Source organism: Phocoena sinus, chromosome 2 (assembly GCF_008692025.1).
Source record: "Phocoena sinus isolate mPhoSin1 chromosome 2, mPhoSin1.pri, whole genome shotgun sequence".
Classification (NCBI taxonomy): Eukaryota; Metazoa; Chordata; class Mammalia; order Artiodactyla; family Phocoenidae; genus Phocoena; species Phocoena sinus.
The window spans coordinates 166125753-166152343 of record NC_045764.1 but is presented as its reverse complement, the minus strand read 5'-3'; the positions used below and the strand labels follow the sequence as shown (position 1 = coordinate 166152343).

Genomic DNA, 26591 nt, shown 5'->3' with positions numbered 1-26591 from the left:
TTGCCTCAACTTGAGAAAGCCCATGCGAAGCAACGAAGACCCAACACAGCAAAAAACAAAAAAAATTTGTTGCTATATTTCTTGACTTTTTGTATTTTTTTTGTAGTTTTTATTATTTTCATTTTTTAAACTTTTGTCACCATGTTGTCTTTAAATAGCATTCTCTTTTTTATTTAGTTTCTCTGAAAGAGACATTATTGTGTTGTGAAATGTGGGTTCTATCTTTGATACTTATTAGTATCAAATGAACTTGCCCAAGGTCACAGAAATACAGCTTCTTTAGCTGAACGGGGTTGATTGACTTTAAGATGTCTTCCAGCCCTATAGTTTGTGAAATAGTTTTTGCATGCTGCTTTTTAATGAACTTTTCTTCCTCAGGAGCGTTTGGATGAAGCAAATGTTGCGTTGGATTCAGCATCAAGACTTACAGAACAGTTAGATTTAAAGGAAGAACAAATTGAAGAACTTAAAAAACAAAGTAGGTTCTTTTCCTTTTCCTTTTTCCCCTACAACGCTAGTATTGAATCAGATGTAGTTTCCCCCCATGCATTAGTACAGTCGAGTGAGACCAACTGCCATTAGTTTGTGACTTCCATTTCCATCTCCCATGACCAGTTTGCTTTGATTTCAATCTGGTCCTAGTGAAACCAAAGTCATAAGTTGGCCCTGGCTGTCCAGTTAGTTTTCCGGAATATTGAGGCAGTCCAGTTGTGCTGTCACCCTGTTGACCATCAAAGGGATTGATTCGACTGACTCGACTTGTCATGGTATAACTTTTCCCTGTTTAGTCCGTGGTCATCCTGCCTAAAGCTGTCTGATATGCTAGAGAAGGCAGTGTTCTCAAGTAAAAGAGTAACTTTTTGTGGAATGAATGTCTGGCTATAACTAGCTGTTTATGATTATAGACGGTGCTTTACATGCAGGCATGTATTTTTTGATGCTTGTAAATATCTCATAGGCCCTGTCAATTCCCGAGGGTGAGTCCTGTGTTTAGGATTATCAGTTGGGCCTCAGATAATCAGGTGGTTCATAGTGCTCTGTTAACTCGTAACTGCTGACAAAGATGGCATGCTCTCATTTAATCTCTGATGTAACAGTCTCCAGGAAGTTGAAGCTATTCTAGGGCTACATTTAGTAGATAATGATTAAAGGTTATTGGAAAGGTGATGGGAACCTAGAAATGTGTCAACTTTAGGTGTCTGGGTTAGGCACAGTAGTACCAAGGCATGTAATGAAGTAATTAAGAAGTACCCCCTAACATGAAATAGAGTTAGAAATAGGAAAAAGTAGGAGATGGTACAGCACAAATACCGTCAGACAATAAAACAGTGACTTGGACATTACAGAGGCAAGTAGACAAATCACTGAAGTGTGGATACCAAAGGACAAGCTGAGGAAGTTGGCCTAAAACCAGCAGGAGACAGGAGATGAGAGATTGTTAGGAATAAAAAATAATAATAAGATCACGTGAGGTATCGTCCTCAAGAAAACTTGATTCTGCGGCAAATTCGTGCCCAACTAAAAGTCCTCTGTTTGCTTTGTAAGATTCGGCCAGCCTTAGAACTCTAAATGTAATAGAGGGGCTGGAAATGGACAATAAGGAAACAATTATATATTGAGTATCATGGGCATTTTATATAACATATACTGTATTATTTAGTCTTCTCATATTTTATTTACTCTTCACAGGAAACTCTAAAGTAAGTAGTATTAGTTCCATTTTATAAGTTAAAGAAACTGAGATTTAAACTGATCTTTTATCCTTGACCAAAGTTCATAATCTTTCCATGTTACTGTATTTCTTCTTGTCAGGAAAACAGTTGTTTATAATCTGACTTGTATTCTGTTCTGTATATCTCCTTTGAAGATAGGATAGTATCCACTGTGCTGTGCCCTAAATATTGAAACGGTTGCCCTTACCCGCAGGCAGTGTTTGCTGGGAAAACAGTCTAGTTAGGTTGAAAGCCAATGTAACTACAACATTATCTGGAAGACATACGGGCAACCTGGAGGAGAAGTACTGAGCACCCAAGGTTTTAGCCAAGGAATTGATATCCTAGGGAAGGGCTAGACTAATGAAGGTAAAAAGGCAGTATTCTGAAGCAACTCCTTGGTCTGTGACAAGGTTGCTATATATGTCATGCTACTGTAATATTTAAGTTCACATACCTTTTTAGACAACTACCTGTGTCATTCCCAGTAGATGATGGTAAGATAAAAAATTCTTTGACTTACTGTAGTTGCTAAATGTTATCAGAGTCCCTGCACTACTTAGTAAGTTGTTTAGGCACCCATTTAAATCCTCAGTAGTAGAATATTTTTAGATTTTGATTGTAAATGGCAAGGCTTAGGTGGCCTAGGCCCCTATTCATGTAAAAAGTTACCAGTAATAATTCATTGTAAATACATAGGAACTTTGGACTCATTTTGTAAAGTTAATATTAGCCACAGAAAAAGCTCTAATTATGCTTATACAACTGGTATTTGAAAGGGCAGGCAAGAGGCCAGTGTTGCACAGACAGGAAGTGGGGGTAAAAGGACAGGCAGTTCTGTGATGTCTTTAAGTCATTCTTGCCATTTAAGCTCTTCTTAACAGTCTGTTTTCTTTTATTACCTAAGTGCTTAATATTGCTTTTAGATCTCTAAACACAAATGTGATTTTATTTTATCAAAGCTGCACTCTTGATTTGATAATATAAATAAAACTTTGATTGGCTTGGTTGTTTCAAAAGAATCACTGTATATTTTCTTTCATAGATCATTAAGTACTTTAAATGTTGATTGATGTTGTAATACTGTACTTTATTTTAAATGCAAAACTTGGCCAGACAGCAAAAATATTTGCCAGGAGAAACAATTTTGAAAAAGACAGATTGGCTTTTGTTGCTAGAAAGTACATAGAGACTTGAATCGTAGAGGCAAAGTATTGTTTTATTTCTAAGCATCTGTAGACTGTCGATGATTAGTTGATATGCAGTTTCAACATTTAAACAATATTAGGAAACTCATTTTAAAAAGTGCTATTTTATTTGAAATGCTTGATTATGTAATTGCCACCAGAGATGAGATGATTCAGTCTGGTCAAACATAGGAAAAGGGAGCTATTGCTTATAACACCAGTATTAAAATAGTAAATTGTCAATGATTTCAATCATTCTTAGAGTCCATAACTGTCAGTGCCGTGTATGGGCAATTGTGGTTTTGAGTTCCAAGTATTTACAGACTTTGTATGAAAAGTATGAAGATGCCTTAATCAGGCATTAAATATTTCATGAGAACCAACTACTTGGCTTCATGTTAGATGCTGTGTGAGATACTAGATAGGATCCCTTTTTTTTCAAGGAGCTTAGTTAACGAAGTAACACATGGCATAGATACACCATAGGTTCATAGTTTAAGACAGTGGTGCTCAACTCTGGTCAGACAGTGCATATTTAGTTCTCCAAGAATCCCATGAAGGGTTAGGGACATTCCATGGGGGAAAGAAACTTGAGCAGACAGAGCTCTAAACTAGTAATAGGATTTTACTCCCCAAATGTAAGTAGTTCTTTGTCTTCTCCCCCTCACCCTGCCGACCCACACACCAAGGGAAGGTAACAATGAAAAGAAACCCTAAGATCCTGTAGGTGCTACGAGCTTCCCTGGTGGCGCGGTGGATAAGAATCTGCCTGCCAATACAGGGGACATGGGTTCGAGCCCTGGACCAGGAAGATCCCACATGCCGCGGAGCAACTAAGCCCGTGTGCCACAACTGCTGAGCCTGCATGCCACAACTAGTGAAGCCCACACGCCTAGAGCCCATGCTCTGCAACAAGAGAAGCCACTACAGTGAGAAGCCTGCGCACTGCCAACTAGAGAAAGCCGGCGAGCAGCCACAAAGACCCAACAAAGACAAAAATTAAAAAAAAAAAAGATCCTATAGGTGCTATATTTTAATAGATAATGTTGGCTGGTAGAAGAATTACTCCTTCCCTTCCTTTTAGAAGTTATTCTTTCAACATTTTACCTGAAAGTCTTCTTTTTCAGTGTAGTTCCAAAGACTTATTTCACATGCCATCCTATATTTTATTGATTTTGTTCAAACTTAAGACATTAGTCCTCTATGAAGCAGATAGGACAGTGTCTTTCATTAACTATTCTGAGTTGATCAGAGTTCAGAATTTCTATGGAATTGTCGTTCGTGGGAAAATATACTACCTGTGGAAACCTGAACCATGAAAAGACATGTTATCTTCCTATATTCATGGCCAAATTTAACATTTTCCTTCTTTCGCTTATTATTCTCTACCATCATCCTTGAGATAAATTCCTGCTTAAGTGGAAACGATTGGATAAAATTGAAATAGCAAGCACAAGAGAGTTACTGTTTTGATAATGATTATTCAAAAGGGTGGTAAATTTTATGGTACACCAAGAAAAATAAATTTTCATAAGCAATACAAGTTTAGATTCTACCACTGGGGAAGTCTTTTGGTCTGTGTGCCAGTTTATAGCCATATCTGAAAGGGCCCCATCACTGATTTTTTCTTATTTTGAGAAGGTTTGGTGACTGCTTTTAAAAAAAAGTCTTCTATGAGTTCAGAATGGAAAATTTCTTTACAGTGTTTTTTTAAAGAAAATCTAGAAGAATGTATAAAATAAGCCCCAGTAAACCAACTGTAATATGAAGCATAAAAATGTATTTTAAAACTACACATATAAAAGAAGTTTAAAATGTTTTTCATGGAACCGCCTTTATGGTGTTGGATGGTAGAGTTTTTATTTTAAATAAAGACATTCCGTTTTCCAGGACACGATTTATACAAGAAAACATATAATGTCCTGTTGAACATAGGCCAGATACATTCCCAGACGCTTTGTTACCCAAACCTTTTGAGGGATTTCTTTATAGATGTTTTTGGCAGAAGTGGTGATTTTAGAGGAAACATATAAGAAATACCAGATGCAGTTTTCTGAATTGCCATAAATAGTTAAAAAATTATTTGTGATGATATAAACATCTGGGTATACTAGAAAATGTCAACATTTTAGTTAAGAAAAAAGCTATATCAATTAGGTAAATAATTAAGCCCTTTTCAACTTAATGGTTGTACTTTTAAATGTATATTTTATTAATTCTTCTAGATATAAAGGGAAAAGCAAATTATGTAGATATGAGAATTTTTTGACTTTGTATGTTTTGTGTATTTTTCCTCATATGAATAATATGAGTAATTCATAACATAAATCATTTATTCTTTTTTGACCTGTGTTCTATTCTCAGATAGTCTCCCTTCCCAGAGAAAAGTCAGGCATTCTTTCATTTATCACAGATTCATTGTTTTGTGCTGTGTACCAAGCAGTAAAATAAGTACCAAAGATACGGGACAAGAGTTCCACCTTCAGGAGGTTTATAGTCAAGCAGAAATAGGGGAAGACTACATGTAGTCACATACATGCAGCAAGCTATTTCAAAAGGAAGAAGCAATCCATTCTACTTCTTGATGGTGGTGTAGAAGGGTAGGAAAGGCTAGTGAAGGGTATACTTGCCCGCACTTGAATGGTGAATACGTACAGTGAAGCAGGCAAAGAGTTCGGGAAGAACATTCTGGATAGAGGGAGGAATTCGTATGAAACTGTGTGTCATAATTTGGAAACTGGCTGAAGATCTGGTGGACTAATAACGTGTACGTGTGTGTGTGTGTGCTGTATTGGTGTGGAGTGCCAAGAAGGCAGAGGTGAGAGTGAGCTGCTGTGTGAAGAAATGAAACTATAAGTATGGATCACAAACAGAAATTGTAAACTGGGGCCCAAATTATAAAGGAGCATTTAGGACTAAGTAGAGACTGTGGTGAATTGGAGAGCTTCTTATAGGGGGCAACAAATTCTCAGCTTCACTGAACTGTTGTTGTGTAGGAATGTGGGTCCAGGGTTGCCAGATCTTCAGGTCTTTCAAGAGACACCAAAAATGTAGACTTATGTGAAATGTTCCAGTTTTTTAATGTGACGTGTAATTTTTTTCAAAAAACCCTGTGTGGTCTGAACAAAACATTTCTTTGTATCAGATTTAGTTTGTGCTAATTTGTAACAGTGAGCTTTCAGAAATGGGTTGAGGTTTAGTCTGTAGCCTAGAAAGTCTTCGTCATTAATAAGTAACAGTATAAGTATATAGTGATGATGATATTCAGTAAGTGGCAAAATTATTACAATGACTTTACTGACCCAATTGTGGCCCTTTCTTTTGAGATATGGCAGGTCTGTGTGAACCTTTAAAAATTAAATATATAACTTGACTCATAAGCAACCGACAAAGGATTAATCTCCAAAATTTACAAGCAGCTCATGTAGCTCAATATCAAAAAAACAACCCAATCCAAAAATGGGCAGAAGACCTAAATAGACATTTCTCCAAAGAAGATATACAGATTGCCAACAAACACATGAAAGGATGCTCAACATCACTGATCATTAGAGAAATGCAAATCACCGGTCAGAATGGCCATCATCAAAAAATCTACAAACAATAAATGCTGGAGAGGGTGTGGAGAAAAGGGAACCCTCTTGCACTGTTGGTGGGAATATAAATTGATACAGCCACTATGGAGAACAGTATGGAGGTTCCTTAAAAAAACTAAACATAGAACTACCGTACAACCCAGCAATCCCACTACTGGGCATATACCCTGAGAAAACCATAATTCAAAAAGAGTCATGTACCAAAATGTTCATTGCAGCTCTATTTACAACAGCCAGGACATGGAAGCAACCTAAGTTGAATGGATAAAGAAGATGTGACACATATATACAATGGAATATCACTCAGCCATAAAAAGAAACGAAATTGAGTTATTTGTAGTGAGGTGGATGGACCTAGAGTCTGTCATACAGAGTGAAGTCAGTCAGAAAGAGTAAAATAAATACCGTATGCTAGCACATATATATGGAATCTAAAAAAAAAAAAAAAGGTCATGAAGAACCTAGGCATAAGACAGGAATAAAGACACAGACCTACTAGAGAACGGACTTGAGGATACAGGGAGGGGGAAGGGTAAGCTGGGACAAAGTGAGAGAGTGGCATGGACATATATACACTACCAAGTGTGAAATAGATAGCTAGTGGGAAGCAGCTGCATAGCACAAGGAGATCAGCTCGGTGCTTTGTGACCACCTAGAGGGGTGGGATAGGGAGGGTGGGAGGGAGGGAGACACAGGAGGGAAGAGATATGGGGACATGTATATATGTAAAACTGATTCACTTTGTTACAAACCAGAAACTAACGCACCATTGTAAAGCAATTATACTCCAATAAAGATGTTAAAAAATTTTTTTAAGAAAACTTGATTCATAATATTCAGTCTTTACGAAAATTTGTTTTGATATGGAAAAATGCAGTACAAATTATCTGAATTCTAATGTATTAAAGGATTGAGGGAGGAGGGTGGAGAGGAAAAATAAATTTGATCTGGTTACATTAAAAATATTGACATATTTACAAATCTCTTTCAAATGCACATAGTAACTCTAATTTAACTGTACAAATAATCCAGTAGACTTCAACATTGATATTTCAGTTTAATCACAGATTCTAATCTATTGAAATTCAAGTTAATGAGGTTATACTGTATTAATAAAATTCTTTTCTGTGAGTTCATTGCTAGGAAGTGGAGTTACAAAAATTACTTTTTACTCTGCAATTAATAATTATAATTATGGAACAAGAAAGCATTCACCATATACTCTAGACCTTAAAATTCCGTTGAAATGGTTGAAAGGAAATGAGTTAAAAGACAAAGCAGTTGCTAATATGTCTTTTTTTGTTTGTTTATTTATTTTGGCTGCGTTGGGTCTTTGTTGCTGCATGCAGGCTTTCTCTAGTTGCGGCGAGGTGGGGCTACTCTTTATTGCAGTGCGCAGGCTTCTCATTGCAGTGGCTTCTCTTGTTGCAAGCACAGGCTCTAGGCATGTGGGCTTCAGTAGTTATGGTGCATGGGCTCAGTAGTTGCGGCTTGAGGGCTCTAGAGCGCAGACTCAGTAGTTATCATGCACGGTCTTAGTTGCTCCGCGGCATGTGGGATCTTCCCAGACCAGGGCTCGAACCCATGTCCCCTGCATTGGCAGGCAGATTCTTAACCACTGTGCCACCAGGGAAGCCCACTAATATGTCTTAACTTCCAATGTAAATAAATACAAGGTGCCTTTAAAAAATATCATTTGGATGCTCTGGTTTCTCTCAAGATCAAACAAATCTTTTGCCTTTTACTAAAGATTTCCGTGGAGAGAAACAAATCTGAGTGTTCAGTAAATTTTTTGAGGCCTTCCTTGGCAGAGCTAGAAAAAAAAAATCGTTTGGTGTTATAATGAAAGTGATCTTGTATAAGTTGAAATTCTGTAATAAAAAGACCGTCAAACTTCTAGCCTTTGCTTTAATTATATTTAATTGACTGAAGAGGCTAAATTTCCTTATATTACATTTAATATATCAGATTTAAATTTATTTTTTAGGTAGCCAGTCCAAGTAAGACACAAGACCCAGTTTATTTACTGACATATCTATAATAAAATCATATTTCTAACATTCTTTTTTCCTTGCGTTGACTTCTTTGCCATAGTTTGTAAAGATGACAAATAAGGTAAATGGAGGAGAAGTTATCAGTGTTAATGCTAACCAAAGTGATACATATTATCGATAATGGTTAGGGCTGGGTTGAAAGCTGATATTTTAAAAAATCGGGTGACTGAATACTAATGCTTTATATAGAACTTTACTGGTTAAAAATGTCACATTTAATCACTCAGTAGATTTCTCTCAAAATCCTTTGAGGTAAGCATGCTCATTTTACAAAATAGGCATCAGAATCCAGCCCTGGTGACAGGACCATGATTCACATCCAGGTCTTGTGACAAGACCATAATTCACACGCAGGTCTCCGGACTCTCAAGTCCTGCTCCAGCCATCTCTCTTTTCTCAGTCAGGTGACTGTTAAATAAACTTGAATCTTGTCCAAGGGAGCTTAGTCATAAAATAGCCAATGACTTTGTAAGGAGTGTGACCTAACTGTACGATGCTCTCTGAAGATAGTATTAATAGTGCAGTGTTACTAATTACAAATAAAATGTAAAATTATGATGTACTAATTTGTTGTAGTCACTTACATTTTATGTTAAATTTTGATTTTAAATCAAGTGATGAAGATCATGGTACCATCTCTAGGTATTACAGAGACGAGGCTCTGATATGGTTTTAGGATGTCAGATATTCAGAGTAACTCTTCCCCTAAACTAGACCAACCTCAGTTGCTTTATTGCTCAACTTTAAAGTGTACCCCCACTGCCCTTTCTTTCCCGCCTAACTTCCAGACAATTATTTTGGCATGTTTTTAGGTTATTTCACAGGGATATTGTATTTGGCTAAAACCCCATTTCTGAATAACTATGTTTTGCCTGCCCATGTAAATATAATTCTGATTTCAAATTGTGGTTTGAATTAGTGTGCAGTTTTTATGGAGAAATATTGAGAATCTTTTGTGGGAGGAGTATAGGTGTGCCTGGGGAAAAAGAGAAATCTGTAGGGACCTTTGAAGTCAGTATTTGCCTTTCTTTTCTTTTCTAAATCTTTCCTAGTTAACCCATCCTTCCAGTCCCTTCCCCCAAATTCTGAGGTTGTTTTCTAGACTCAAATATCAGAACCCATTTAAACTACTCATATTTGAAATAGCCCTCTACATGTCTGCAAGGATATGCACATTATCAGTTCTCTTTCTCATTAGCTCAGAACTAACTTGTATTCTGATAATGAGTTTAAGAAATTTTACCCTATTATTTTGGCCTTAAGGATGTTTTGATCAGACCTTTCAGAACACAGAGATTTTTTTTTTTTTTTTTTTTTGAGAGAACACAGAGATTTTAATAAAAGTTATACCCATATTAAAGAATTTTCATCGAGAAAATATTTTCTACTTGAACTTTATTAAGATGGGTTTCCTGATCAGTTTTTCATGGAGCAAAGTTAAATTTTTCCAATTAATTTTACTAAAATCATTTTTATCAGAATCAGCTCTGTGAATTTTACTCTGAAGATATCTATCATTCAGTTTTATCTTCCTTTTCTTTTTTTAATAAGAGACAGTACAGTGTAATGGTTATATCCTGGTTATACTCCAAAGCAGTGCTATCCTATAAAAATGCAATGGAAGCCACATTTATAATTAAAAATAAATTTAGTAGCCATGTTTAAAAAGTAAAAAGATACAGGGAGATTAATTTTAGTAATATATTTTATATAACTCAGCATATCTGGAATATTATCATTTTGACATGTAATCAATATAAAAATCATTAATTTTAGAAGAAAGTAGTTAGGAGAAGGGAAGTCTCAGAGAAACGGAAGGTTGGGGATAGATTAAGTTTGACCTCTTCTTCTGCTACCTTTGTATAGCCTTGAAGAGAAGTGGAGAAGGATGAAAGAGAAGACTGTGCCCATCTTTACTCTAGCTCTTACTTTAGTTCATGAGTGGGGTGGTTAATTCAGAACATCAACAAGAGATTAACTTACTTGCTGTTCTTCCTCTGAATAATTAAGAGTTCTACTTAATTTAGAAGGTAGTACTAGAAAAGGCCCACGTGGCACCATGGTTCGTAGTATGTATGTGCCCATTAAGAATCTAAAATGTGGGCTTCCCTGGTGGCGCAGTGGTTGAGAGTCCGCCTGCCGATGCAGGGAACGCGGGTTCGTGCCCCGGTCCGGGAAGATCCCACATGCCGCGAAGCGGCTAGGCCCGTGAGCCATGGCCGCTGAGCCTGCGCGTCCGGAGCCTGTGCTCCGCAACGGGAGAGGCCACAGCAGTGAGAGGCCCGCGTACCTCAAAAAAAAGAGGCCCGCGTACCGCAAAAAAAAAAAAAAAAAAAAAAAAGAATCTAAAATGTCTTTTACTGACTCAGACTTTAGTAATAGTCTTGTTCTCTCTGTCTCTGTCTGTCTTTCTGTGTCTGTCTGTCTCTCTCTTAATGTCCAAGCTTAAATTCCTCCCTGGAAAGACAGGAAAGGAAATGTTTGTAGTAGATTTTCCAAACACAAACCTTGCTTTTATAATATGGTTATGACAACCACCTCTGTTTTGGTAAAAGTTAGCCTACTACATTTTGCAGTTTAGATTTTTGCAATGTGGAAAAACTACAAACCATTGCAAACAGTTAAACTGAACATTTTGTATATACATTTAGTACTGTAAATCAGAATTTTAGTACTGTACAGACAGAATGAAAACATAAAGCAGATGAACCTGGCCTAATCTGTAAGGTTCAGAGAAAACTTCTTTGAGGAAGGGACTTGGGAACTGACATGTGAATGGTAAAGAGGAGTTAATAGGCAGTGCCGAAGGAAAAGAGCTTTCCAGGCAAAAGGAAAAACGTTTGCAGAGGTCTTGCAGTGGGAATTGAGAGCTCAGAAATAAATCATACATTTCTGGTCAATTGATTTTCAACAAGGATTCCAAAGGAATAGTTTTTTCAACACATGGTACCAGAGCAACTGGATATCCACATGTACACGAACGAAGTTGGACCCTTACCTCATACCATGCACAAAAAGTAACTCAAAGTGGGTCATAGACCTACATTTTAGAGTTAAAACTGTGAAACTCTTAGAAGAAAACATAGGAGTAAATCTTTGTGATGTTGAGTTAAGCAGTGGCTTCTTAGATATGACACTAAAGGGTCAAGCAACAAAAGAAAAACTAAATTGGACTTCATTAAAATTAAAAACTTTTGTGCTTCAAAGGATACCATCAAGAAAGTGAAATGACAACTCACAGAGTGGGAGAAAGTATTTGCAAGTCGCATACTGGATAAGGAAACTTGTATCCCACTACCACTAGGAAAATGCTGCGTAACAAAGAGTAGGTTTGTGGAAAGAGGTCAGAGTTGTCTCATGTTGGGATGTGAGTGTTTCTTGATTTGAAAAGTTGAGCTGTACTGCAAAGCATTCTCCTAATTTCTTTCAGAATGAAATTTGTAATCTAGCTTGATGTTAATAAGCATCTCCTTCGGCTCAGACTATCCATTTCTGAGGAAACGGGTGTAAACTCCATGGGTTTGCTGAGAGTTCCTTAGTCTAGGAATCCATGGTCCCATGGCATGGTTGATTATGAACAGGGTCTCTCCTGTTGTAATTCTAGACTTTGATTTTAGTACTGTTCACATTCCTAGTATTCTGCCAAGACTTTACAGATTTTGCTTCCTTTTAAAATAAATAAGAATTTAAAAATAAAATAATCTAAACATCTTTCTAAATCAGTCATAAGCTATAGTATCTTGCCTAGTGTGAGAACCAGTTATCTGAATTGTTTCTTGCAGCTTATTTACCCCAGGATACTTTGCCCTATCAGCTGCCTTCTGAGCCATGGTCTTGGTTGCGTTAGCTGCTCTTCCTCTTCTTAGCTCACCAAAAAAGATTCCAGCCGGGAAAATGGAAAAAGGAAAATCTAAAATTGTCCTTTCCGGTATTTTCCCATTAAAGAGTGGCTCTGGAGATGTTTCATGCAAAGGAGCAGTGGTGAAAAATCTCTTCTTTGTTGTTAAGTTTCTGAAGAGAATGAGAAAACCTTTGGTTTTTAAATGTTCTATTAAAGAATTGATTATTTTATTGGGGGTAAACAATGTGAATTAACGCATACTCGGGCTTCTAGGTAATTTCTATACCAGAGAACCTAATTCCCCGAACCAAAGAAGAGGTGGACACAATTGAGTATTCCTAATTAGAATAAGTACATACATTCAAAATTCTCACTAAAGATGTCATAAATCTCATGATATGTTCATACAGACTATTTTAATCAGTTAATGACTCTTTATTCACATATTTTAAAACAGATGAGCTCCGACAAGAAATGCTGGATGATGTACAAAAGAAATTGATGAATTTAGTAAATAGCACAGAAGGAAAAGTGGACAAGTATGCTCTGCCTTTTACTTTTATGTACTTTGTGGGGCTCACTTTTATGGTAAAAACAATTTCTCCATGTAAATATATGTGATTAAGGTTTTAAAAATCCCTTTCTTTTTCTTATATAATGATGAGCTGCAGTTAGTTTTAATGAGGGGTCAGTAACTTGTTTTCTCTTGGTTTTTAAATAGACTTTCCCAGCTCAAATTCTTTTTCTTAAAACCATAGGCAAGAGTTAAAACATCACCACAATATAAAGTACTTAGAAAATATAAAGTTTATTCTTACCATTCTTTTTGGTTCTCTTTACTGCCCTTAAGTGGATATATCTTGCTCAAATGCATTAGGTGTGAAACCTAGGTATACATGTAGTATATCTTTAACGTTTTAAAGATTTAGATATTCTGAGCAAATTTTTAATGAATGAGGAACTATAAGCATAACCGTTAAGCACAAGAACTATCGTCACCATTTAGGATACGGAGGGAAAAATCTGAAGTGTCTCCTTAAGACATCAACCCAGACAGGCACTGAGAATTACTAATGAGGTACCATCTCAGTTGATTATTTGGTTGAAGAAAGTTGGTGACTAGTAAGTGATGTTTTTAAAGGTACACATTTTGGGTTGTTTGCAATATTCTTAATTAGACTTGTCAAAAAATTTTTAAAGCTACGTTAAAATATTTTAGTGTTTTTTATAACTGTTATTTAAATATGATTAAATATTTGTATGTTTAGTGTTGATTGTTTGGATACACTAGATATTGAGACAACTGGTGAGTTAGCCTGAGCTGTTTCTGCTTCCGTTTTCATAGAGTTCTAATGAGAAACCTCTTCACTGGACACTTCCACACACCAAAAAATCAGCGTCATGAAGTGTTACGATTAATGGGAAGCATCCTAGGTATCAAAAAGGAGGAAATGGAACAGGTAACTGAATATTGAATGCCATTTTGAATACATTTATAACTAAAATGCTTGGTATCATATAAATTTTTTTTTTACTGTGTATTATATAACTTGCTGAATGCAATTTTCTCAATAATGTGGAAATGGAATCATGTTATACTACAGAGAAGAAGCAGATTTGCACAGCTTGTATAATATTAGTTTAAATGTTTTGTAACTTATATGCAACCGTTCATATCAGAATGCTTCAAGTTTGAGACGTGACAGTCCTCAAATTTTAATTTGAAATAGTGCTTAGGATGACAGTGTTATATGTAGCTTCTGTCAGTAGGAAACTAGGAATTGGACTTGGAAAACATGGTTTACTACCATCTGAAATCATGTAAAAGTGCTTCTGTTTTCTTTTCTTGTGTTGATAATATTTTTCTGTTTTAAAATAATCTTTCAGTTGTTGAATGAAGATCAGGGTGGTGTTACCAAGTGGATGACTGGGTGGCTTGGAGGAGGATCCAAAAGTGTTCCCAACACACCTCTGAGACCAAATCAGCAATCTCTGCTTAATAGTGTAAGAGCTGATTTATTCCTGCTGGATATGAGCAGCGAAATGATTGTACATCATGTTCATTTGCAAAGAATTAGACTTCTTTTTCAGGTTATTTTATACAGCCCTTTTCTTTTGGGGTTGTGGAACCAGATCCAGAGAGGTGGTTCGCGTAAGGATAATAAGCCATTTTCTTTTGGGGTTGTGGAACCAGATCCAGAGAGGCGGGTCGCGTAAGGATAATAAACCAGTTTTAATCATTTTATTGCGCATATCAGTAGGTTTTATTTTAACATTTTGTTTACATGGTACTTTGATTTTTCAAAGCATTAACTGTTCCTTCCTTTGTATTTGATCATGCTGCTATCAGCCCACAGTCATTTATCTCTTACTACTAAGTTATGAGATTCTTGAAGACAGAGGCTCTGTTTTTATGCCTGTATGTATCTACCTAGTCATTGAGCCAGTGAATATTTATTGAGCACCTGCTGTGTACCAGACTGTTCTGAGCATTGAGGATGCGGGTGCAAACCAAATAGGTAAAGTGCTTTCCCTCAACAAACGTACATTCTGGTAGGAGGAGGCAGTTAATAAACAAGAAAATATGATGCCTGGTATATAGTAGGCTTAAGATGAGTATTAATTGAATTGAGTAGCACTGTGAGTTAGAATGTGGAGTTTACTTCTTTATTTTCTTTTTTTTACTAAAGAGGAAACTGAGGATAGGTGACTTACCCAAAGCTGGTGAAAGATAGAACTCAAATTGGATGGCATAAAATTTAATTTAAAGGAAAGTTCTACATGACATTATTTTAATCTGATAATATTACTGGTGAGCTTTTGCTGTACTCATTCATTGGGTGTTACTCTAGAAAAATAGGACTTTAATGCTTGTTTTCTGTTGATATAATTTTTTTATGTCTATGTAAACGGTTACTAAAATGATTTAAGACTTGATGTCTTAAGTGCCATTGATGGTGAGAAATCTGTTATCTGGTGGCTAATTCTCATTATGAGGTTTGTAACAAGTGTTGTCATCAAAGATTATTGATTAAATTGTTAAAGTTTTTGATTGATACCTGTGTATCAGAGTGCTAGCACTTTTAATTGTTCATAAGGCTTGTTCATAAAGAAATGATTCAGGTAGCATGACTAGTTTTTAATATTTAATTAGAATAGCTGGTACAGTTTCTTAGCTGTAGTGAATATAATTTTATTATCTGCCTAATATATCCCAAATATTTTTTCTTAGTCTTTTTCAGAACTTTTTGTTAAATTTCTAGAAACAGAATCTCATCCATCTATTCCACCACCCAAGCTTTCTGTTCATGATATGAAACCTCTAGATTCACCAGGAAGGAGAAAACTAGATACAATTGTACCCGGAAGTTTTAAAGGTAAAATCAGATACTTATTTTTTCTACAATTTAAAAAATTGATAATTTTTGATTATGTTTTACTGTGATATTAACTAAATTTTTAGTGTTTTTGAAAATGTGCAATAATGACTTCTTCCAAAATTCCAGTAAGGCGTTAGATTTTGGCTTCATACATTCTTGTAGCAACCTGATATTTAATTAGCTTAGATTAATTTAAGCAATATGAAATATTTTCCCTTTATATATTGGAATAATTCTTCTCTGTCTGCATAAGACACCTTGAATTATTCGTGGAAGTGGTGGTTGAACTGGTAAACCTTTGCTTGTTCACACATTTTCCTTTCGAATTGTAGTTTATAGTTAGAGAAAGATTTTTCCCCTGTGATAATAATCTAAGTGTTACACTCAAAAACCAAAGTTGGTGTGTTAATAATATGTACAAGAGCTGTTTAGTAAACTGGCCTACACATCCAAGAACATTATGAAGAGTTCTTATATGTTAAAAGGCCTGCCTGGAAGCAAATGGTATGGTGGTTCAACAATATGTGGATGTAGTTTTCTACCCCACTAGGTTGTAAGGATCTTCCACTATTTATATCCCTTATATTGGCATGTACTAAAGTTTCTTGAGTTCAAATTAAAGTGTAATCCATTAGACTATATATGAATTCTTTATTGGAAGGGCTGTCTTTCATCTGAAATCTTCATATTTTAATACAGACTAACATGTTTGCTAGTTGGACTGTAAAGGAACATATTGTATACTGTCAAGTTTGTCACATGCCAGATACTTAAATTTGGATAAAATACTGAATTTATATTCTGAAATTTAAATAACTTCCTTAGTTCTTATTTAGATGAATATTTCTATTTTCCTGAACTTTATAGAAAGAGAAAGTGGTAAAATTATTTTAGATAAAAGATTTGTCTACTAAATTTAGTCTTTAGAAAAGTCTCAACTTTAACATGTGTAGACTATACTAAAACACTTGTTATACTAGATTTTAGCATCTTGAAGCTAAAATTTATTCTATTTTATTTAAATTTATTTTATTTAAATTTTATTTAAATATACCTTATTTAAATTTTGATTCCAAAATTTCTTTTGGCAGGGTCTCCCCTCCCTCTCCCTCCTTTCCCCTGTCTCCACTCCTTCCCCTTCTTCCCTCTCCTCCTCTTTCATACACCTCCCCACCTTCAGTTATCAAGTCACATGCGCAGCTTCATTTGTATTGATCAGAGACAAAAGCCAGAGCTTACCACATAGCACCAGAAGCTTTTTCAGAGTTTGGAAAATTGTCATTCACAGGAAAGTACAACTTGGGGACCCAGGGGTGCTCAATGATAAGAAGATTTGATGAATTTGTCTCAATGCTCCCTTTGTTTTGGAGGCCTCTTTTATTTGAGTTTCCCACTGCTGAAGTGGGTGCCTTCAACAGGTTGCTTGTCTCTCAACCATGAAGTTGTTAATCATCTTGGGTAATAAAGCAGAATTCTGCCCACTAAGAAATTAGTATGTAAACCAAATGCCTGTTCCAGTAAAAACTTAATTGTTCCGCCTGACTTTACAGAGAAATAATCTAATGAGAATTATTTTCAGACTTTTGAACGTCTAAAAGGTGATCATTTAATGTAATGCATAAGTTGTTTTTTCTTTTGGTAAATTAATATTAAATCTGATTGTTATCATTGCAATATGGATGCTAGTTTTTTTCATGACCATTATAATAATTTGGGCAAAACAAGTTCTCAAGTCCTTCCATCTTTCAGGTGGTTAGATAGAGTTTGCCTGGTTACATAGAAAACATCTTTTAAAAAACTGTTGTTATAGTAAATGACGTTAATCAGTTATATAACTGGTATCAAGTATAAGACAACCATACTCATGTGTTTAATAGAGTATTAGCTCTACATACAAATATTTCTCACTTCCATTTCTTTCTCTATTTATTGCCTTATCCTCTTTCACCTTCTGTGTTTCATAGACCTGTTTATCCGATCCAGAACCCGGCAGCATATGAATTAAATTTATTTGGGGGCCAAATCTAGGAACCTAAAACACATGTATAACAGTGACCAGATAAGAGATGGGAGATTAAATCATTCATATTTTGTCATTTAGATACAACCGAACCCAGGTCCGGTAGAAGAACAGATGTGAATCCGTTCCTAGCTCCCCGCTCTGCGGCTGTGCCTCTCATTAACCCAGCTGGACTTGGACCTGGAGGGCCTGGGCATCTCCTTTTGAAACCCATCTCAGACGTACTGCCCACATTTACGCCTTTGCCAGTGTTACCTGACAACAGCGCTGGAGTTGTGTTGAAAGACCTTTTAAAGCAGTAGGTGATTCTCAAGCCAGAGATGACATATATAGCACTTTAAAAAAAAAACTGTGAACACTATGTGTATGTAGTTTATCACAAAGTGGCCTTTTGGAAGAAGTCATGTATTTGTTCACAGTTATACTTTATCTAAATTTAATAGCAGTATTGTCAATGCTTCTAGAAATTGCAGGTGTTCAAGGAGGAAGTGTTTGCTATATTATCTGCTTTTTTTCCCTGTCTGATTTGACCTAACTTAAGCTAGAAACATTCACTCTTTTAATTTTAATTTACAAAAATAAGAAAAATTAAAAGACGAAAACACTAGTAGCTATATATCAGCTCTTTATTTCCTTTTCAAGCTCATTTAAGCTAGAGACATGTAGTTTATCTTTTAAAGATAATCAACAGATTTACCAAAAAGAGGGAAGAAGAAAATAGTGGTGGCTTATCTGCGTAGTGCAAAAATTGATCTAAAGTATATATTAATCATCTTTAAGAGGACGTGGAGTAGACAGGTTAAGAACAAGGCTGTCCCTGGGAGGTCACAGGTGTCCTCAGGTGGAAGGTGTATTTGGTACTATGCAGTTTCATCTCGTGTGTAGATTCATGTGATGACAGTGCAGAGACAGAGAACAGTTTTGTCAAGGACCCCTTGTGCTCCCCTTTCACAATCATAGCCACCTCCTTCCCTACCGTCTCCTTAACCTCTGGAAACCCCTCACTACACTCCTTCTCTATAGTTTTGTCATTTCAAGAGTGCCATTCGGTGGAATCCTACAGTATGTAACCTTCTGAGACTGGCTTTTTTCACTCAGCATAACTCCCTTGAGATCCTTCTAAGTCGCTGAACATATTGGAAACTTCTTCTTCTTTACTGTTGAGCACATACTGTGAACACATGGTTTAGTTTTAAGAGCTAAGGTGTCTCTTTAAAAATAGCATCTTAAAACTGTTTCTACACACCTACTCACAACTTTCATCTAAGTGTTAAATTCTACAGCTGCATTTACATAACTATAATTAGCAATATCACTAGACGTGACACCTCCTGCCTCTATCTGAGGTATTGACATGAGAGGTACGGCCACCTTGGAGTCATCCATTCTCATCCTCACAGTCACTGAGGGTAGTGAAATCACTTCAACGACACCAGCACCAGGTGTTTGGAACTTCGCGGTAAGGGAGTATTCCTTTAATTTTTTTATAAACCCCTCATAAAATTCCTGACTTGGAATTTAATTACGTCGGGACATTCATGTTTGTATTAGTTGTTGAAGTTGTACATTTAAAGACACTTCTTTGCAAATTTTGTAAATTTCGATATGCCTTTAAAATAGAAACATCTGTATAATAAGGAAAGGTGAAAACGATACTAATCCAAATATGTAAATAGGCCTGGCTCTGACCAGGGCTAAATTTGGTTGTTTGTAAATTTTGCTGTGATTAACTGTATACTTTGTACTGTATTTAGAGGATTGGAAGTCTTTATGTGTTGATGGATAAAACTTGTTTTTCTGAAAAATCTAGTAACTTAGACATTGCTGCTTCAGAACATCCCCTGTCTCCTTTGCTAATTTATTTATATTGCCATTCTTTATTTAGCATACTTTAAAGGAAGTTGTCATACAAGCGCTTTATTAGAACTATCCAACTGTCTCCTGTCCGGTTTGCCCATTATTGTTTCTCTACGAAATTATTACTCTTAGGTTTTATAAGGTCCTTTCAAAGATACTTTCACTGACCATCCTAAATTATTTGCTGCTTGCCATTGAATTTTTCTTTCAGTGTGGAGCATCCGAAATAAAAGTTTCTAAGTTAAAAAAAAAAAAAAAAAAGACAACATGATCCTTCATTTTGAAGAAATATAGAAAAAAATTCCCTCTTTTAATTTGAAAAGGAGATGCCTGGTGGGTATAAGTAGCATGTCATCATATTTTAAATGCCTTTTATGACATTTTCAGTATTTCCTTCCCTGCTCCAAACAGCCTATCCCTCCCATTACCCCATAGTTTAACATAAGTTGGAAAGCTGTTATGGGTGGATTGCATATCTAAACATCCCAACATGACCTTACATGGCTGCTATTTTAAAAAGTACGTGACCTCATCCTAAAGCTGTAGTACCTAATGTTTCAGTTGTATCTTCATCGAAACTATAGCTCACTGGTGTGCATACTAAGTGTCTGTTGATCTAAACCAAGCATAACTCATCTGCTTTTCTGAAACTAAGATGAGTCAGAGATGAAACACCTGCTCAAAGAATCTTCTTAGGAACCATACAGTGAAGAAGCTTGTATTTCTAATGTTAGCAGTTGGACATTGCTAACACTAATTTTACTGCAGTATTTTAACTACAGTAATTTTGCTGTTTACTTCTCTATAAACTTACTAAAATTTGTGGTTGAATTTTTCCATAGCTGCCACAGTTTTTCACAGCATTCCTAACGGTTTTCAGCTGCTATATTGTAGTAGAAAATTCATCCAGTCATTGGATTTGATCTTGGTATAATACTGTATCTCATGGTTGAGTTTTTAGTTCCTGCCATTATTGAGTTGAAAGAAAAAAACAAAACCAAAACTAAGTGACAAAAACATGGGGGAAAAAGGAATGACTTTCTTAAAACCATCCAACTAAATACTAAATATCCCCCCCATGTAAAGCCTCTAGTTTATTGTAACCTTTTAATGGGTAATTGAAAGGGGGAAAAAGTCAAAATACTTTTCCAGTCAGTAGGTGGAAAAAAAAAACTATGCTTCAGGGACAAAAGATAATAAGAATTATTGATAAAGAGCTATTATGTGTCAAACTTAAGGCATTTAAATTTGATTTTTAAGGCTAATGAAGTTTTTCATATATCAAACTATTTAAAACATCTTCCATTAACAAAAATTTATCTTTCGTTTTTTAAATATCAAGTTAAGTGTAACATTTATATATTCCTATGGAAAAATAATGGTACTTTTAATGATCTGACATTTGTGATTATTTGCCAGTCTTTACTTTTTAACTTATTAAGATTTCTCTACTTACAACTTATAATTTGTCTTTTGACTTTTAGGGAAATATCCGGTGGGATATTTACAGCCCAGCCTTAATATTGGGTCGTGTTTCATAGAGCTAAAGTCAGTGCATTTCTGAATTTCTCAGGAGCACTGCAAGGCAAAAAAACGGCTCCAAATAAAAATGATATATGTAAGTTGGCAATGTCTTCATCCACAATAAAAAAAAAACTTTTTAGCAAACAGCTGCTGACTTTTTCTTTAGAAGGGGGAGAAATGACTTACACATGTTGTTTATAGCAGAAGTTGATGAACTACTGAAGCTGATATCTTCAAGTGTTCACCGGATGTCTGTTAGGATACTGTTTGAGCCTTGGAAATGTTAAGTATGAGCGATTTAATAGATGCTCAAGATTATGTGTGAAAAGGGGATCTGAGAGTTCTTAGCCAGCCCTTTTTTTTCTCCAGAGGTGATACTATGCATCATTGGGCTCTTGGTTTTTCTGCAAAATAATCAGTTATGTATTCATTTTTTCTTAGATGTGGAACTTGTATATTTTTAACTGTTCATGTGGTAGGATTGGAAGGAACATGGGTTTTAAATTTGAGAGATGGATTGGAGTACAGATTTTGAACCTTTCTGTGTGACCTTTAACAAAATTACTTTGACTATGGGACTGATTTTTCTTGTCTCTGAAATAACACACATCTATTAAACTTATGGGTTATAGGGATGAAATGACCCATTCATTCATAATATTTATTAAATGAATAAATGTACCACTTGTGGAAATGCTTTATAAAGTCTATAGTTCTACACAGATATTAGAAGTTGTGGTAATTACAGCCAAAAAGTAGATAAGAATGTCAGGGATGGGGGTGTTACTGAATCCAAGTGTTATTTCAAAAAGGTAAGGAGAGGTCAAACGCCTGAAGTTCTTGCCGCTCTGGTGGGCTGAGTTTTAAGAAGAATCAGTTGGATTTAGGAACTGGCTCAGGAAGTTGTTGGCTGTGACCTAGAGAAGTGTCGGTGGCATGGTGGGAGTAAAAAACATGTTAAGTAGGTCGAGTAGGTGCTGAGCAAGTGGTGATGGTGTTTATGGGCATCTCTTCTGAGAAATCAGGTTGTGAAGGGGAAAGGGGACAGTAGGAGAGGAGAGTGGGGTGGAGGCACTTGCACGCTGGGAGACTTGAGCACCTGTGAATGCTTGTGTGAAGGACACATTTAGATGGAGGCTGAAGAGTGGAGAGAAGAGTTCCTGAGGGGGGAGCTGATAGAGTCTGAACACAGATGGAGGGATTGGCCTCAGGGAGGACTCCTACCAGGACGGGAGTGATGGAAGAAAGGGGACATGCGGGTAGCAAGAAAACTGCAAATTTTCTTCTGTGAGGTTGGCAAGGAGCTTTATCTCCTACAGATGAGGGAGAGGAGGGTCTGAGGCTTGAGGGATTCAGTCAAATGGGAGAGACAGACGCTTGTCCAGGTACTAGAGCAGTGCTCGTGGGCACGTACCAAGTGCCTGAGGGCCCTGACTTAGGCCTGACAGACAGATGGGGGGCGTGGTGGTTAAGCACATCTCAAAGGAAGTACCACTGGCACACCCTAGAAGGGAGCAAGCTAAATGTCAGGTAAAAAACAGTTCTTGCTCTAACCAGTTCTAGTGGAATACAAATTATTACTAACCTGAACCTTGTTTTCCTGTCCTTGGAATTTAGGTCATGTGAATATATGATATATCTGAAAGTTTTACAGCATGTTATTATCATAATTTAATACATCCAGTAAATTATTAATCCATTATAATTACAACAATATTTGTTTTGGAGATAGAGAAAAATTTAAGAATGTTAATAAATGGATCACTTAAGGCAAATATTTGAACCCTTAGTTGGTTTTCTGCCTTGGCTATTACCGTGTGTCTGTCTTTTAGCCCTTCTCGGGTTAAGAAATTAATAATTTGCCCTATAATGATGTTATGACCGTGATCATTTTCAGCTGTGAGTTTATTTTACAAGAGTACTCTCCTTTTCACCTCAAATATTCTTAGGCTTCAGTGAACTATTTCTGACCCTCAAAAATTAAATCTCAGTGATTGAAAATATTTGTGAACTTAATGTAACTTAGGAGCTGGGTAAAGTTTTCTAGATATACTGGGACTGTTAAGAATGTAAGATACATTATTCTACTTTGTAAAATATAATGCATTTTAGATGTTGAAAGACATTATATTGTGAGGAGGTTTCCTCCAGCAATGGTGAATCAGTCTCAAGCCCTTATGGACCCATGGGTTAATGGGTGTGTATTTAAAGTGCATAGATTTCCCAGAGGGCAAGGGCAATCCCAGGTGGTGAAGGGAATCATGATTTCATTTAAAGAAAAGAGTTGGAAAGAAAGCAACGTAAGTTTGCTCAGGTTTCCTAGCAGCTCCTTCCGTTTAGCTGTATTTAAAGAACCACGGTGTTATATGGGAGCCAACACATTAGTCCCTTTATAAAAGGGATTTTCAGGCACTCTCCTCAAATAAAAAGGGAATGATGGTAATAAAGTTACAAGTTGTAGACTAATGAGGTAATTTTTTATTTTTGAAAACTTATATGGAATGCACAGTCTTTGGAAAATTTTGGAATCATTTCAAAGTCATCTCTCTAAGGCATTTGCAGGGCCTCATGCAAATTTACTACTAGAGTAGCCTGAATATAGGCGTTCAAACTGTGTTGCTTCCTTTAGGACTGCACTTGCCAGCTGTAGCTCCTGTGTTGAAACATATTGATGATGGTAAACATCAATTCTCCACAAAATTGCTACTTGAGATATTAATACTTCCATTTTTATGAGTCTTTTCACTTTTATTTTTTTCCCTTCAGACATTAGTTTTAGCGGGTGAAAAGTATTTACCCCTGCCACCATCCTTTAATTTGTGTGTGTGTATATGTGAAACGTTCTAAACATTTAAGAATAGACAATAAGGATATTATGAGGGACCTCCAGCCAGGGCAGTGTGAAGAGGTCAGTCAATCCTCCCTGCAAAAAACAAGTATAAAACTAAAATGGTCAGGGCTTCCCTGGTGGCGCAGTGGTTGAGAGTCCGCCTGCCGATGCAGGGGACACGGATTCGTGCCCCGGTCCGGGAAGATCTCACATGCCGCGGAGAGGCTAGGCCCGTGAGCCATGGCCGCTGAGCCTGCGCGTCCGCAACGGGAGAGGCCACAACGGTGAGAGGCCCGCGTACCGCAAAAAAAAAAAAAAAAACTAAAATGGTCAAAAACAACCATTTGGGGGCTCTGGTAATTGACCAATGTTATGCCCTTCCTTGGCTTATGCACACCTACTTGCACTGTTGACCAGTCAGTGCCTCATGAGAGAGAGAGAGAGAGAGAGAGAGCACGCTAACCTTTGCTGAGAGCCTACTGTGTCTTGACACCTGCTAGCTGCTTTATGAATATTGTCTCCGTTACAACACCGTGATACATTTTTGCTCCCATTTTATAGCTGACAACCTGAAGCCCAGCAAGGTTAAAAACTTGCTTAGGGTCCTGTATTTGTCAGGCTTCTCCAGAGAAACAGAACCTATATATACATAGTTTTTAACGTCTTTATTGGAGTATAATTGCTTTACAATGTCGTGTTAGTTTCTTCTGTATAACAAAGTGAATCAGCTATACGTATACATATATCCCCATAAGCGTCTCCAAGAACCAATATTTTTAAAGGTCATTATATGTTTAACATAAGCATGACAATGAAGGCAGAAACCTTGAAGGATGGGATTAAGTCATCTAAATACATAAAAATGAAAACTGTGTTTCCAGAAATGTTGTGAACAAAATTAAAAGACAAAAGACAAACTGAGGAAACTATTTGCAACATAAATGGCAATGGAGAAATATCCTCACTATGGAAATAAAGGTGGGAAAAGAAAGAGAAATTGAGCATGAAATTGATGCTCCTAAGGGTTCTAGCAGAGGTTGCTGCTTGTCCTCTGATGTCCATTCTCTGCTTTCAGAGTAAGTGAACTCCAGATTTTTAGGTAAGTAGGTTCATGATCTCTCAGAACATAGACTACATCTCCCAGCATCCCTTGCAGCTAGGTGTAGCTGTCAATTTCTATCCTGCCTCCTGAATTGTGGGTGTGGTTGTGGTGTGCCATTTTGGACTAGGTAGAGGAAGGTCTAGAGACTGCCAAGCAACAAGATGGAAGGAGCTTGAATCTCTGGTACCTTAAAGAGACAGCTGCCATACTAGTTAGCCCTAACCACCAACCAACAGAACGTAGTGTGAGAACATACATCATTTCGCCATCAAACATAACTGTTGAGCTATATTACTATTAAAAGAAGAAACCACAAACCACCACTCTTCAAAACCCCAAACCAAAAACCACATGAAAAAGAAAGGCCGGATCTAACTTTGGGGGACTCTGGTTATCAGGGAGGAAGAGAAACAGTGGGGGATGGGGGAGGGGCTGGAGAAAATGTAGTCAGACACATGGGGAAAAACAAGGTAACAGTCATGGACACAAGAGCGAAGATGAGTCATCAATGGTCAAACACTTCAAAGAGACAAAGGAACAGTTAGAATGGAGTAAAGGGCATTGTATTTGGCCATGAGATCACTAGGAAACTTAGGGAGCACCATCTTGGGTGACTGGTGGGGACATCGTGAGATTTCAGAGGGTTAAAGCGGGACTAGGTGGTAACTGACACATACTCACTGAGAGGCCTGATGGAGGGAGGAGGACAGTGGAAGCCGCTAGGGCATCAGGACAACAATTTCCCGCCTTCTAGGGTGTGAGGACCTGTGCAGTGGAGCTTCTGCCTGATACCGTTCTTCGGCGTTGGCTGCCATTTTAGTTTTCGGATTGCTTTGGGCCAAGTTTGGACAGTATAAGAAGTGAAAATCTTTATTAGTACTGAGGAAGTAGAAAGAGAAGGTAATGACGGAAGGGCCCAGGGAGTTCTGGAGTGTTCCTGAGGAGCTAAGACGAAGGGCGGGAACCAGCCTTGTAAATCAGGGGTAGCAAGGCTTGGCCAGATGGAGGCAATGAGGGCTCCAGAACCAGATAGGCTCGGTTTGGGCTTCAATCTGGACTGTTTATTGTCGGTGTGGCTCTGATCTCTCTGGGCCTGTTTCTTCCTCTGCCAAATGGAGAGTTTCCTCTTTGACAGAGTTATTGTGGGGGGTCAAAGGAGAGAGTGTGTGTAGACACCAGCACAACCGTAGACAGTTCATAGTCCCCTTCCGCGTTTTGCATTCACTCCTAGAAAGGCACTACAATGTAGTTATTTTTGGACAGTGAAAAAATTTAATATTAATCGTCAAAAATTTATTTAATATTAATCATCAAAATCTATCATTAAAGATCGAATTTTGTGAATTTTCCCATCAATTTGAAGCATTACCTTTTTTAAAAAAAATAGCCCGTCTTCCAACCCACGGCATTGTGAGCAAACTGAGTTTCGTCGGAGCCAGGAAAGTCCCATTCAGCCGGTGATAACCTCTTACATTTGTACTGCAATTT

General features: G+C 36.9%; 1 protein-coding gene and 1 non-coding gene across 3 annotated transcripts in view; both read left to right on the top strand.

Annotated features, from left to right (window-relative positions):
* Positions 1-19908, top strand: part of TRIP11 (thyroid hormone receptor interactor 11) — a 66083-nt gene extending 46175 nt beyond the window's left edge. For both annotated transcript variants that reach the window (XM_032623936.1, XM_032623935.1), the window contains exons 16-21: positions 379-478; positions 12848-12929; positions 13736-13850; positions 14278-14394; positions 15623-15767; positions 17872-19908. In XM_032623936.1, coding sequence (XP_032479827.1) covers positions 379-478; positions 12848-12929; positions 13736-13850; positions 14278-14394; positions 15623-15767; positions 17872-18092 — 780 coding nt within the window. In that variant the 3' untranslated portion in view covers positions 18093-19908. The remainder of the gene's footprint in view (positions 1-378; positions 479-12847; positions 12930-13735; positions 13851-14277; positions 14395-15622; positions 15768-17871) is intronic.
* On the top strand, positions 8196-8310 carry LOC116750224. Its single transcript, XR_004348931.1, has one exon. It is a non-coding gene; the product is annotated as a U5 spliceosomal RNA (small nuclear RNA).
* Positions 19909-26591: the final 6683 nt, after the last annotated feature.